A 14,406-nucleotide genomic window follows, 5' to 3' on the forward strand; every position below is an offset into this window, starting at 1 on the left:
TGACTGACCTATCACCACTGCTCACAGAAATAGACTAGCTTACATACTTCCTAAATATTTACAGATAAGCATAAGAACAGTTTATGTTGCACACAGAAGACCTCTGTGATCCTGAACATTTCTCATTCAAATGAGTGGTAATAATGAAGTGAATCAAGTCAAGCAGCAGCTACTCCAAAAAAATGCAAACTTGTTCCTTTGCTATTACAATAATCACAGTTTGCAAAAGTTGCATTACCTCTAGTTTAAGGAACAAAATAAAATCCTATTAAGTCAAGCAAGCGGTGGTGTTCCCTCTGTTCTCCTTCCCATCTGTACACAGATACTTAGTACTCAAACTCTCCAGATAAGGTTGATGTCTTTGGAAGAGCTCCAGTCCAGTGACTATCAACTTGTTTTTTTTTCATTAAACAAAGCTCCCTAGGTTACCACCTAATAAACTGTGTGATTAACTAAACAATGCTGAGGATGTTCCCTGTAAGCATAATCAGAGGCATGCCCTTCTAGCTCTCCATTACAATTCTGAAGCTATTTCAATAGCTGGCACTGATCTGCCATCAATGCACAACTGCACTGGTATTCAACATACAAAGAATCTGCAGGATCAAACTTAAAGAGTTTGCCAGCACTGTTAATGAACAAGATGAGCTGTAGCTTGGGTTAAACTGCAGGCATCCATTTAGTTTCAAATTTTAAGCTTCAATACAACAAACGCTGACATGAATTTCCTATGGGAACACAGATACACAAAGATCCAATCAAGAGAGATTAAGCGTAACAATGTGCCTAAGAAAACACAAATTATTTGAACAACAATCCAAAATGTAGGGTGGTCCCACATTTAACTAAAGGAATTCTAACAAAAAGTTTCAGAGTAATTTTAAGTTATGTTTAAAAGAGTCTGTCTGTTGTCCAGTATAAAACAATCCCGTCACATGAAACCCATACCCAACAGATGCACTGGTCAAGCCAGAACACATTTTCATAGCAGTTGCACTTACACATATACACGTGTTGTACAGTATGCTTAAACAGTCCTTGATGAGGTCATCGCTTACTGCAAAGGAGAAAACAGACATTCACTAGCCTCATCTTAACAAGTAACGTTGATCAGTGATGTCCACAGTAGCGACATGAATAGCTATAAACTGAGTGAGAATTTCAGGCTAACTACTGACTTGGATCATACCTGCAAATGTCTTGCAGATAAAAAACACAATAAATCACTCTGTATCTGCTCTGTTTGCTTACCTTCTTCCAAAACTACTGCCTAGGACTGCAGATGGAGATGTACCTGAGGGCTGGCACACTTAGTCACACATGCAAAATTACAGGGTTTGTAAACAGTGTTTTAGAGAAGGAAAGAAGTCATAAATCAACTCAAAATTTGTCAATATGGAAAAAATGCTATAAACAAATTAGTTCCAATTATTAAACATGAAAAGCAGTCAGTCTTTAGTTCATGTGTTTTTCTCCAGGCAGCATCAGGAATTGGTAGAAAAGCTTTCAATCTGATTTATTCCAGCATTTTAATATTTAAAAATCATATGGGCACAGAACAGCTGCCTCTAGCTTAACTTCAAGTTACTTCACCTTTGAAGTTCCCTGGCTGGTGGGCAGGGACCACGGCGCATACCATGACCTTTCCTTTCCTCAGGAGAGTTGTAGAGAGTCAGAAGAATCACAGACAAGAGAAATGGAAACACTAAACTGAAGCTGCTCCAGCAGGAAAGCTGACCTGAAGCTACTGCTCCCCATTAGCAAGTTCTCTTTACAACAATTTGGAAATTAGTAGTCACTGTGACTTGGTCAGGAAAACAGCATACTTTTCATATCTCACAATCTCTGTAACTCCTATTACATAAACAATGCTTTGTGGACTGTTGTTAGTAATTGTTAACAGTAGCTATAGCCACAGTAAGGTGAAGTTTCAGGTGACTACAGATTTGCTGCATTGAGAAATGTTCTGCTGACAGCATGAATACTCCTGATTTTGCAGCAGGTTACTATCCTAATTCTCAACATAAATCAGTACTACAGAGAACAAAGAAACCAATGATTCATTTTGGAACACGAAATCTTTGGTATAGAAGGAAAAGAGCAACAGAAAAATAGAATAACTCCTGCTTCAAGAAGGGTACAAGGCAAAAATGGGGAAAAAATAAGCAGACCTATTTACTTACTTTTTTGTTTCTTCTTTTGTGTCATAAGAGTTGGTCTCATGAGAATTTCTACTAAAAGCTGAAAAACAATAGATAAAGAATTAAGGGAATAATCACTGCGACACAAATAACCAGTTAATTTGTCAGCAAAAAATTCAAACTTAGACCCATCTCTGTTGAAGTCACTGAGATGACTGATGGGAATTTTACAATCAAAAACCCAGTGGTGTCAAAATTACATTCACAAAAAATAGGTGTATTTACCCTGCAGAAAAATAACATACGTATAAAATAGGCTCCCACTGGCAAGTTTTTAAGCATGAGTCAGCAAAGAATGTATTTTCACACATATCCAGATAACATCAAGGACGACCATCGCATATTTCCCAAAATAATGAATCTTTAGCAATAATCTGCAAAGAAATGCAGATTTTGAAAGGGCTCTTCCTAACTCCTGCTGGATTTCAAAATGTATTTCAACTTGAAAGAAGAAAATATATTTTTCAGTATTTGTTAGAGCAACTGTTGAATTAATAGGGAAGTAAAAATGACAGAAGCACTGATGTAGTGCTCAGATTAACAGCTTAATTTTTAGGAGGAGAATGCACACCTCAAAGCCACGTACCCGAGATAAGCACACAAAGATATCCATGAACACTTGGGATGCAGGCCACCTGCTCTTCTTCTGGGAAAGAACATCTACTGCAAGCAGTGAGTCTTTAAGAGTGGCTGCAGTAAAGATCTCTTCTATCCTGCCACAGAAGCATACCCTATCTCTTTTTCTTTGTCAGTACTATAACCCACCACGTAGTTATCATCTTATCCTTGAGCACTGGTATGCTTCGCACATACACTCCAGGGACTGGACTGCAGTGGTGTCAGACACTCCTTGGAGAGGGCTTTCTTCAGCCATCCTACTGAAACCGCAACAATATGCAGCAAGAAGTGCAAGAGGCCAAAAGGCAGAGAGAGAATAGGTAAGAGGGTGCCTCACTTACCCAGAAAACAAAACAAAACAAAACAAACAAAACACAGAAATGGAGTTATGAGATCTAATTTCTTGAAATGGGCTTGCATTCGTGTCCAAAGTCACTAAAGCTCATGTATTAATTGACATGCTCGTACTCTCAGGCAGCATTTTACAATAATTCTTATAAATGAATGATGCATAAATGTGCTTTTCTTCTTCCTTGATGTAAAGGCTGTCTGAATCTGAAAGTACCTACACCAATATGCTATCACACATTATAGTGTGATACTATGGAGTACACTGCATATCTGGTGTCTTCCTAAGTCACTGATACTTAGTGGTTTGAAATATCCCAACACAGAATCAGTACGTGGCACTCACAGAACTAGTAGATCAGACTAAATTGCCTTTCAAGTCCTAAAGTAGGACTTTCAAAAACACCTACCGCTGCCTTCTAACACTACCTTTAACCAGATTAAACCCACTTGGACCAGCTAAATCTCTCACCACAGTTCCAGGTAATTAGGAACCAGGTATCTATTGTTATAGTCAGAAAGCTGACTGTTACCCAAGAAAGCTAAAAACAACAACCAACAACCAAACAAAAAAAACAAACCACCAAATCACTCCCCCTAACTATCACAAAAACAAATATACATACTCATTTAAATATGAAACAAGGCTTTTTTCAGTGCATTCTTATGGTAAAAGCACTTTAATGGAAAACATCGCTTTTTCTGTTTAAAAATAAAAAGTATTGTTTTTAAACATTTTCATACTATGTTCTAAATTGCTTGGGTAGCTGAAGAATGTTGTCCTCAAATGACATGACTCCAGCAATTAAGCTAGCGTTATTTTCAAAATAATATATCCTAAATAGATGTCTTGTTGAAATAAAGGCCCATTAAGCCTAACAAGAGAGAAGTAGCAAAGACTGCTAGACAAAAAAAAAAGTTAATCCGTCGCCTGAAAAACACAAATCATACATTTCTAAGGAAAAGTAAGATGCCATTGTCTGTCACAATAAAATCGAGCAAACTTGGGTATATTTGTAATGTCAAATTATAACAGATAAACAAAAAAGATAAAATGCCAAAACATCTACACATAAACCTAGCAGCCCTGCTTAAGAATTTTTCCACAGATGAAGCAGTGTGCATTGCATGGCAGCAACAAAGGGACAACCTGGCCAGGAGTGTACTAGTGTGCTTAAAAACAAAGACATTCCCTTCAGTAAGTGTCATTCTTGGTGCTCCAGTAGTGACTGTAGTATTTAACCTTACAACTAGAAATCATTTGAAACTGTTGAAGACCCTAGAGGTCTTGTCTCTCAAGTACAAGCAGGCTACCTGAAGAAAATCAAATTTACAACATAAAAACCAGCATTTTGCTTTTGATGATGTAATACATTAAAAAAAATAAATATGTATTTATTTATTTATTTTTACATTTTGAACAACTCAAATAGGCACAATTGTAATTACTAACATCAAAACAGTAAAATGTTTCTGTTGCTTGCATTTAGAAACTTCACAAGTCTCAAAGGTGTCATTTACAGATTTAGCAATGGCGTGACTACCATGCAGAAATCTCTTGGTGTCTTTGGAGGAAAAAAACAAAAACAACAACAAAAAAAAAAAAAAAAAAAAAAAAAACAGCAACAAAAAGAAACAAAAACACAACCAACCACACTTACATCAACTCCTCCAAACAAGTCAAAGGTGTACGTGTTTGGGAAAGTGGACTCTTGAGCAGCTTTTCTATCTTCTGTAACAAATGCCATGGCTTCCATCGAGAGAAGTGGAGAAATTTCCTGTATGCAGTTTAAAAAAAAACAAAAAAACAAAAAAAGAGATGATTCATAGAGAAAACTATTCATCAGTATAAACACAACTTTCTCAGACTATTCATGTGATCTGGTGACTAATTAATTACACGCATTCCTAGCTATTATTTGCATCCAGTTCACAGGTACTATCATGCACACACTTTCAAAAGTCACAGTATATCATCATACTAGCCTTTAGAGAAAGTAACAACATAAAAACCCACCCCATTCCAGGAGAACACAGCAGACAATACCTTCAAGATGCTTTGGCACTGGGAGAAGTCGCTGTTTGGGTGGCTATGCTCGTACAGCTTTTGCAACAGTAAGGGAATCCCATTCCACTTTGCTTGTTTATCTCTTTCCTTTAACAAGGCCTCTGTGATCTGCAACAAAAGACGAATATAATTCCCACGTGTCCAGTGCACGACACCCAGGAAAACAGCCTGCCCACAATACCGATATTGGAATATCACAGAAAATCACGTGTTGTAGACTGTACCATCAAAGAACACAGCACCTCTTCCCAAGCAGCAATCTATCCAGGGCTGGTAGCAGAATTTCAGATGGTCCATGTACCTCATGTGGGACGGGGCTTAAGGCAGATGTTACCACTTCAAATACTTATTTGAAGTTACTTAGTTATTAGTTAGTATGGAAACATAATCATCTCTAAATAATTCCACTAGTGTACCTCTGATTGACAGGTCACTGAAGGAGGAAACTGGGGACCCTGACACTATCACAAACGACACTGGACTGAAGTAGAGAGCACACGCTGAAGACAGAAAGACTTCATTACTCCGTATGTTCAACCAGTAACGAGCCCTTCCTCAGCCAAGTCCCTGAAAGCGTTGCTGGTCCTAGCCTGAAGATTTACAAGCACTCCTGAGGGACGTATCAACACCCCGGTGAGACTCCTTCTGCAGTCCTGGGCTGCTTGGAACTGGAGACCAACAGCAGCACCAGAACAGCACCGCTGCTACCCCGGGAGGCAGGCAGCAGCCACGAAGAAAACCTTAGCGTTTGTTACTGCAGTTTGCAAACCTCCTCCAATTTTCTTCCTCCTTCCCAGTATTTTACCCCTAAACAAACGAAGCAGCAGCACAAGACTAGTGAATATTCTGCTTAGAGCACTGAAAAATCTCCAAAGGCTGAATGCTGCAGGTTAATTCCAGGGGATGCTCTAAGGGAGGAACTCTCCATCAGTCCCCCAGCCCAGTCAGCATGAAGCAGAACTTGGCCCCTCTGCTTAACGTGACCTCACTGCAGGTACCGAGACAAACCTGAAGTGAGGATTTATCCTTGTAGAGAAGGGCAGAGGGGACAACAAGAATTAAACCCAGCAAGACCTCTGGCTGGTTTTACAAAATTTTATATACCTTTCAAATAAAAATAATATTTTTTTAAAAAACGCCAATTCTCAGGCCAGCAAGACCTTACTTCAGTGCCACATGGGTGAATTTTCCCTCACTCCTAGAGCCACACTTCTCAGCTGCTCTCACTCTGGGTCAGTTAACCCGCATTGTTTCCTTCCAGCCTGCTTTAATGCTCATTGTTAATAGTTAACAGCCAGGAAATCGCCTTCCTTATTGTTTCAGCCAAGACATCCTTCTCAGCTACACCTCAGCTACCATTCCAAAGGGATGGGCCATTCAGTTCCAATTAGACAATTATATGCAAATATCCTCCTGTTTCTGACTGAGAATTTAACCCTTTTCTAGGCTTGTAAGACAGCATACAGGAAGGCAAGGAAACTGATGCAAGCACATGAAAACCTCAGACTGACACTAGTTCCTACGGGTCCTCTCCCGTCCTAGCTTCCCAGATCCTTAGGGCTCTTTTCCTGATGAAATACTCCAATTCATACTTTAAGAATTTCAAGGTCCTTAAGCACCAGTTTTTCTTCCTACAAGGAGAGACTGAAGCAATCCGAGCAAGCCTGGCACGTAACGCTCCCTCCAGTTTTAAACTTTTCTCTAATTTCTGACTTTGGAGTAAGAGTCATTCTCCAGCGATGCTGATTGATGTGGCAGAATGCCTTCTGCGGAGGCCGCCCTTACAAGAAATGGCAGGACAAAACCAGAAAGTCGAAATGGCTTCGCTTCATTTCGCATGTGAGTAATGGGTCAGCCTCTTTGAAGTCACCAATCCCCTGCTCTCCCTGTAACACCCAGCGCGGAGAGGGCGAGGAGCTCTGCCACTACCCGGTCCCCGCCATGGGAGGAGCACACAACCCCAGGAGCTGCAGGAGGAACCGGATTAATTGCTGGGTAAAGTGCAAAGAACAAGCAGCAAAATGCCAGGGCCAGGATCCAACTATCTGGCTCCAGCTGATGTGGGAGATACCACAGGCAGCGATGACGTGAGCGGGCTGCAGCCTGAGGTTCCAGCGGTGCAGCGCGGAGTTCAGCATCCAAGTGCTCTCAGAACAGGCCAAAAGCCCTTCGGTGCTGTTTGGTGCTTAACTTTGTCCTGGGCTTCATGCTGCCTTTGGTAATCACACACACACACACTTGGTGTGGGGCAGAACCTGTCTGCGTCCTCATTTCTCTACCAGCCAGGCTTCCTCTCCCCATCCTGGCCTCTGATACGCAGCCGCTTGTGCTGGGCTGCAGAAAACTTCCAGACGTCAAATTCTGAAAGACTGAAGTAAATGTTTCCTTGCTCTCATCTCCTTGTAACTGCTTAAAAAAAAAAAACAAAAAAAAAAAACCCTAAGCTTTTAAGCTTTTCTTTCTCTTGATTTAATGCCCGTCTTTGGTTTCGTTGCAAGCTCCAGCCTGTGGTCCTTCTGAGGCTGCCCTGGCTCGGAGTGTTTCCATTGTGGCAGGGCGGCATTTGCCAGCAGAAAGATTTTGGATTCTGCGGAGGGATTCAAATTCAATTAAACGGGATGGAGCTCTCTTTCCCTGCAACCATCTTGGTTAAGATCCGCATCTCGTGAGTTCTGTAAGAGCAGCGAGTCACCAGTTCTCATTTAGAAGCAGAGCTGGTCTCCCTCTTGCTCTCCTGTTGGGTGGACAGCAGCGAACACGCATTGAATTGGCAGCGGGGTCTTTCTGGGGCCCTCTTCTCTCTCCATTTTTTTGGTCTCACCCAAGCGGAATAAGCCCAATCCAACAGTGATATTTCAGGACTTTTCTTCGCTCCCCGAGCAGCTGTGGAGAAAACCTCAGAGATCCTGCACACAAAGCCCATGAAGTTAGGTCCCAGCTAGAACAAAGAGGAGGCTGCAGAAACCCGGCTGGAAGCGGCATCGGGTAAAGTAAAAGGTTTCCTCGAGGCTGTGGGTAGGGGCTATGAGCTGTCAGGCCTTACCGGCAGTGGGAAGAGACGGCAAAGTATCAATTTACTGGGAAAACAGAAGAAACAACATCAAAACTTCCCTGCCACCCACGCACAGTTCACCAAACTGGTACCAACACCCGGGCAGCGCACGTTTCCCAGGAGTTTGCCGTAACTCATCCCAGCTTGGAGCCGCAGACCCCGAGCTCACCCCGAGGCGTGTGGGGCTGGCGTTTTCCAGCTCCCAGAGAGGTTTTGTTCTGGGCAGCCTCCGGGACGAGGTGGCACACACCGGCTCAAGCCTGAGCACCCAGCTGCCAAACTACCTAGAACTGCCTGCGCCGAGCTGGCTGGACACTGGAGGTTCCCCAGCGGGCGGATGCACCCCAGCCACCCCACGCTCCTCCTCCCGAAGCCAGCACGGGTGCACTGGGAGGACACAGGGATCCGACTGCCGAGAAGATTCAAGCGGGGAGCTGAAATGGTCGGCACGTCCACCCATGCCTGCAGGTAGAGCACACAGAGCCTTTTCTCTTCAGCCTCTCCCACAGGGCTGCACCTCCAGGGCATTATTCCAGAGCCCGACAGCTGTAGCAGGAACGCTGCAGAGTTTAACCTGATTGTTGTGCATAGTTTTTCCTCGAAGTATACAAAGAACTCAACACTGAGACTGTAGATGAGTGCACCTGTTTTAAATTTTTTACTCCTCCTGTGCTAGAAATCCTTTATCCATTAGGATTAAGGCAAATCCAGCATCCATGAGCAGTTCCTAATGGACAACAAGTAACAGACAACGCTGAGACCTTCACCAAGCCATATGCAGCTCCATGTTAAAGGTTACCAAAATCCACGCCTTCCTCTCACCCCCAGTTACAGCACTTGCAGCTTCGTGCCAGCGCCCTCGCACACGCACAGAGCTGCACCACGTGCTCAAACTTTTGTTACCAGCCTAAGGTCTCTCGCCTGCTTCCCCTTCCAGCAACAATTTTCCCTTCTGCTTGCGTTCCTCTCCTCTGATGATTTTCACTGCCCAACAAAAGCAGCCCCAGGTTTTTGCTAACCTGGCCTCTGCCACGTTTCTGAGCTGCAGTCAGGGACACATCCACACCTTCCTGCAGATGCTGAGGAGCCCACGACAGCAGCTCCAGATGCGCTGTGAGCCAGCCCCTTTGCTCTCCAGAGGGACGGTAACAGTTTTCTAATAATATCATGTCTTGATTTCACGTTTTACCCTTCAAAAACATCACTGTCTGACTCAATGCTCAGTACAGGAAAGCTTTCTAACAGTGTCTTCTGCGAGGCTGATCTCTGAGAAGGAAAAAAAAGTTCACTTAGGTATCCAGGCATCCTCCACACTGCTACAGCATTCATTCTGGGACAGATTTTCAAGCCAAGGCACATCATTTGTCATTTTTTAAATTCTTTTTTTGTTGTTGCTGTTGTCCATTATGCTAAGATCAGAAGTTCTCTAAGGAAAAAAAAAAGCAGAATTTCCATCCCCAGTATTCTTCCTGATCGCTTGTGAAGCACCTTCAGAAGTTCTGCAAGTTTACAAGGAAATGAGGCGTATGATTCTGGATCCCAAGGAACATGCAAGCGCGTGGCCTCTGCATGTTAACAAAAATCAAAGCCTTTCTATCCCCTTTCCATTAAACCTTTCGGGCTGCACCTTTATAAAAACAGGAAACTAGTATTTGTGCAATTAAATATTCAATTTTCCTCAGAACATTAATAACTGAGGAAGTTGTGTCTGACACACTGCCAGGAAAAGGATTATTCAGGATTTCGGGGACTGCCCAGTCACCTTGGTTCTTTATTATATTTTCCTTCCCAGTCACTAAAAGCCACGCGTTTGGCTATGCCGCCTCTTTCCTCGTGTGACATTTCACAGAGAAGCCTAGAATCAAGGCAGCCCCCACCCCAATTTTCACATTTACACAGGAATACAACTGCAGGCTGCAGCAGCGATTCTGGAAGTGTTGTAAGGCAGAAGTGGTCACCCTGCAGCTGCAGGACAGTGACTGCTGCCAGGTACCTGCCGGGTCCTTTGCACCAAGCTCCAAATAAGAACAAGTAAGAGGCCCCACACTTATTTCCAAAAAGAAACCCTGTGCAGGTGGAATTAATGCAGTGAAAATCCACACAAGAACCCCCACTGCCAGCCTCCTGCCAGCTCCAAGATCCCTCAAAGCACCGCTCAAGCTTCCCATCACCACCGCCTCTCCAAAGGCCTTTCTCCAGCCACCCCAAAAGCAGGGTTTGAACCCGGTGGCACCGTGCCTCAGGACAAGCCCTGCTGCAGCTGCCAGCCAGGTGTAGGCGTCCCTGCAATCCCCAAGTCGTGTGCCACTCGCTGGCACTGCAGGACGAGCTGGCCTACCAAGACAGAACAGGTCTGCGAATCCCAGAGAGCCGCAGTCCTGCGAGCAGAGCATCAGCACCATCCTGGGAGCAGCTCAGCAGCAGCAGTTCTTCAGAACTTCCTGGATAGGCTGCTGGCGCTTGTTCTGACCATCTTCCGCTCAGAGAAAAATAAATCAACGAGTATGTAAAATTATATTAACTTCTCGGTGATCCCTCTTTCCTTAGAGCTTCCAAAGCTGCTTTTTAAAAAAAATAATTTTGAAAAAATAAATAAATAAAAAAAAATCTTAAGGATAGCTACAAAAAACACCGAAGCAAGGAACTATCACATCTGCAGCAGTTCTCTTCCCACTAATCTTCAGTCAATCAAAACAACATTACCCAAGTCTAACACCAGCACTTTTGAACATTTCCAGCGTTAAGACAGAGCTCCTGCCCCTGTTACACAAGGAGCGCGTCCAGGCTTTCAATACCAGCTAGCTGTCCTCTCCTCAAGAGCCATAAGCCTGCTAAGACCCATACAATTAGAGCTACTAAAGTGGATTATATTCACGTGAATGTTTGCTGTTGTTGTTGCCAGGAAAAAAAACAAAATTGATTAGAAAGCGAAGTATTTTCGTGGACTTGGAGGGGAACTACTCCATAGAACTGATACTTTATAGTGGTAGGAGTTGGAAATCTGAACGATGAGGTGGAAAATGTTTCCCTTTCACAGAGGGATCTTTCAGAGTGGTTAGGGACTACACTGCTAAGGGAAGCATCTACTCCTAGGAACAGCACATCATGAAACGCAGCTGGAAAAATGGACTCTTTTTCCATTCTGATTGTTTCAGCTACGCCTTGGCAGTCCTGAGAGACTGTGAGACCAGCGCTGGCGACCTGCTCCTGGGGCTGCACCAGAAGCATGCTAATTTGCCAGCAAATCTCTGGCTAATCCGTCATTATACTACTTCTCCACAGGGATTCGCATAGCTGCACCTAAATATCTTCTGGTTTCATGTCCTATACGTGCTTTTCACAGTCGCCTTGCAGCAGATAAAGTTTGTGCCCTCTTGCCACAGGGATCAAATCCTGCTTTCAGCTCGACCAGGTGAACCAAAACGTTCCTTTGCTTTCACGGAGCAGCAGCATAAACCCCACCACGTCTCTCAGCACAGCTGTGCCAGGCCAGCCAGCTCCCAAGCAGTGTTTTTCCTTATTAGAAAATGCGTGTCACTTCTGGGAAGTTGGCCCACTTCTAGTTTACCGGTATCTGAAAAGCCTCTTTCACTTGCTCTGTGCTCAGCACAAGGTTACACAATCTGATACCGGTGATTGATGCTTACATCCAGGGCAGCCGCTGATGCTAGCAATAAGGCTAAAATGGATATACGAACAGATAATGGCAACGTCCACTAAAACCTGTTTTATCCATCAGTCTTCTTAGCCCTAACGCAGACAGCCCAACCGACAAGAAAGCCGTGACTTCAGGTAGGTGAGCACAGCAGGAACACACAACAAAGACACAGATTGTAGAGGTTTAGCTGGCTTCAAAACTGCCAGACCTTCAGGTGGCTGCTGCTGTCCAAACTATTTTTGTGTCCTTCTAAGATCAGACTGACTAATGTTTCAATACAGGCCTGTCAAGAATTATCCTTACTGTGTTGAGGATAAGCCCCTACTTTCCTCACAAAATGGATTTTGAGATCACCTGAAGTTAGTACTCCGAGCTTCACTAGAAAACAATTAGCACTGTTGCCTACAGAAGCACTAATTGCCTCTCGGACACTAGATGCTAAAACAGTGGCAACAGAGCAGGAGAACAGGACTCGGATGGCAGCGCCACGACACAGAACGGTGTTTCCCAATCTCTCTGAAGATTTTGAAGAGTTTCTCCTCCTCACAAGACGCCAGGGGTGCAGTTCATGCAGCTGGTGACTCAGAACTTCCCTACAAAGAGCAGTACGACAGAGCTGGAAGGGCATTCTCCTGACTTGTTCTTGGAGACCCCAACATGGCAGCTTGGAAACTCAATCTGCTCTTGTGATTTTCAGGAACAAATGAGCTGAGAACCTAAAGCAAGGGCTGCACGCTGCTACTGAGGAGTCAACAGAAGGAAAACTGTTAACATCTTGATAAAAATAAAACTTCAGAAAAGAAAGTACCCCAACCTGCCTCGTACTTCTTTAAAAGTTACGTCAAAGTGTTTTATATTTAGATCTTCTACAAACAAAAAACTACTTCAAGGTAACAGTACAGAGACAATTTACAAAGTTGAAAATCGTTCAAGGAGTTGATTTTTTTTCCCCCCCCTCAGTGTCAGTGATTTAAAAATGCATTCCCACAGCACTTAAGAAGCGCTGGGAGCCCAACCTGTCCAAGCTTCTCTCAGTGCAGCACAGCGACACTGAAATTTACACAGCAAACAAACAAAGCAACAAAATCCACCCCAAACCAGGGCCTTAGGAGAAGGAGGCCAGAGCGGGCAGAAGTTTCCTTGATTCCTGTGAAAGCCCTGTCGTTTGCTTCAGCAGTTGTTTCAAACAATTCACAAAAGTCCCAAACTAAAACCCAGCACCACTGTGCTTCCTGAGCAAAACAAAGCCTGGAGCGAACGCAGCAGGCACACGACATTGTTACAGGTTTATTTGGCTTAAATCGCTATGGGAGCGAGCGAGCAAGCCCATGAAGGTGGGCAGGCATGGCAGTGAGGCACCACGCCGCTGCGTCTGCCTGCCCTGCAAAACACATTCCTGGAACAACCCCACAGAAAGAGATTCCTAAAAAACTAAGAGTAACGGGGTCAAATTCAAGCAGATTTGCTTTTTCTGAAGTATTTACCAACGCAGTACCTGAGTGAGTGGCACAACCAGGGCAAAAAGAGCAGTTAAAAATCCCCCCCCTGCTCTTTTACCTACCTCATCTACGGGTATGGGTGCTTATTTGGGTGAGCAAGTGTTCTTGGAGAAATTGCTCAGAATCCTTGTTAATCAAGGAAAATACTCTGTTGTCTGTACTAATTAAAACTACGTAAATCCCTTTTTTTTTTTTAAATTAAATTTCAACCCTTTTATAATACTTTAGCTCAATGAATCACCACCGAAACCTAAATTCTTTATCCCATGCTCCAGCTTCCAACTCTTCGCACCATTTCACGCATAACCTTTAAAATAAAGGCCAGCTGTTCTTCGTGAGAAGAGCCCAGCCCGGTACCCACCACCAGCTTCTCCCAAAAGCTCCTTGCGCTGGGAGCCGAGCCGATTTCACTCCTGGGCATTTCCCAACAGCATCAGCCGGGAAAGATGACCGACTTCCAAGGGACCTGGACCGGCTCCGTGGAAAACCACCAGCACCAACCCTCGGAGCCAGGCGGCCTCCGGAGCAGGATAAACCCCAGAGCAGGGCACGGCCCCGCCGCCTCACCCCGGGCGGGCAGCGTGGGGCCTCCCCCACGGCCCGGGGCCGACACGGGGGGGGGGCGGTAGCCACGGGAGAGGCCCGGTAGCCCCGGGGGATGCCCGGTAAGCCCGGGGGGGACCCACCAAGCCCCCCACACACCCCCCACATCCCTCCCGTACCCTCAGAGCCCCACCGGGCCCCGCACCCCGAGCTCCTCCAGGCCCCACCGGGCCTCCCCCCCCCACCCCGGTACCTGCGCCCCCCTCGTGAGGCCGCGGCCGCTGAGCTGCCCGCGGCGGAGCTGCGCCAGGATGTTGGTGGTGGGCGCTGCTCGCCGGCTCCTTCCTCCTCCTCCTCCTCCTCCTCCTGCCCCGCCGCCGGGCCCCGGGCCGCCCCCCGCTGCCGCCGCCGCCGCCATG

General features: G+C 44.9%; 1 protein-coding gene across 1 annotated transcript in view; it reads right to left on the reverse strand.

The window, feature by feature from the left end:
• TRPC4AP (transient receptor potential cation channel subfamily C member 4 associated protein) overlaps window positions 1–14,405 on the reverse strand; it is a gene marked incomplete at its 5' end in the record, with an annotated part of 36,251 nt that extends 21,846 nt beyond the window's left edge. Inside the window, 5 exons of the mRNA XM_082773395.1 lie at window positions 1,002–1,057; window positions 2,184–2,241; window positions 4,829–4,945; window positions 5,215–5,343; window positions 14,241–14,405. Of these exons, the coding sequence (XP_082629521.1) occupies window positions 1,002–1,057; window positions 2,184–2,241; window positions 4,829–4,945; window positions 5,215–5,343; window positions 14,241–14,405 (525 nt within the window). The remainder of the gene's footprint in view (window positions 1–1,001; window positions 1,058–2,183; window positions 2,242–4,828; window positions 4,946–5,214; window positions 5,344–14,240) is intronic.
• Window position 14,406: the final 1 nt, after the last annotated feature.

This window comes from Aythya marila (assembly GCF_965140915.1).
Source record: "Aythya marila genome assembly, chromosome: 16".
Taxonomy (NCBI): domain Eukaryota; kingdom Metazoa; phylum Chordata; class Aves; order Anseriformes; family Anatidae; genus Aythya; species Aythya marila.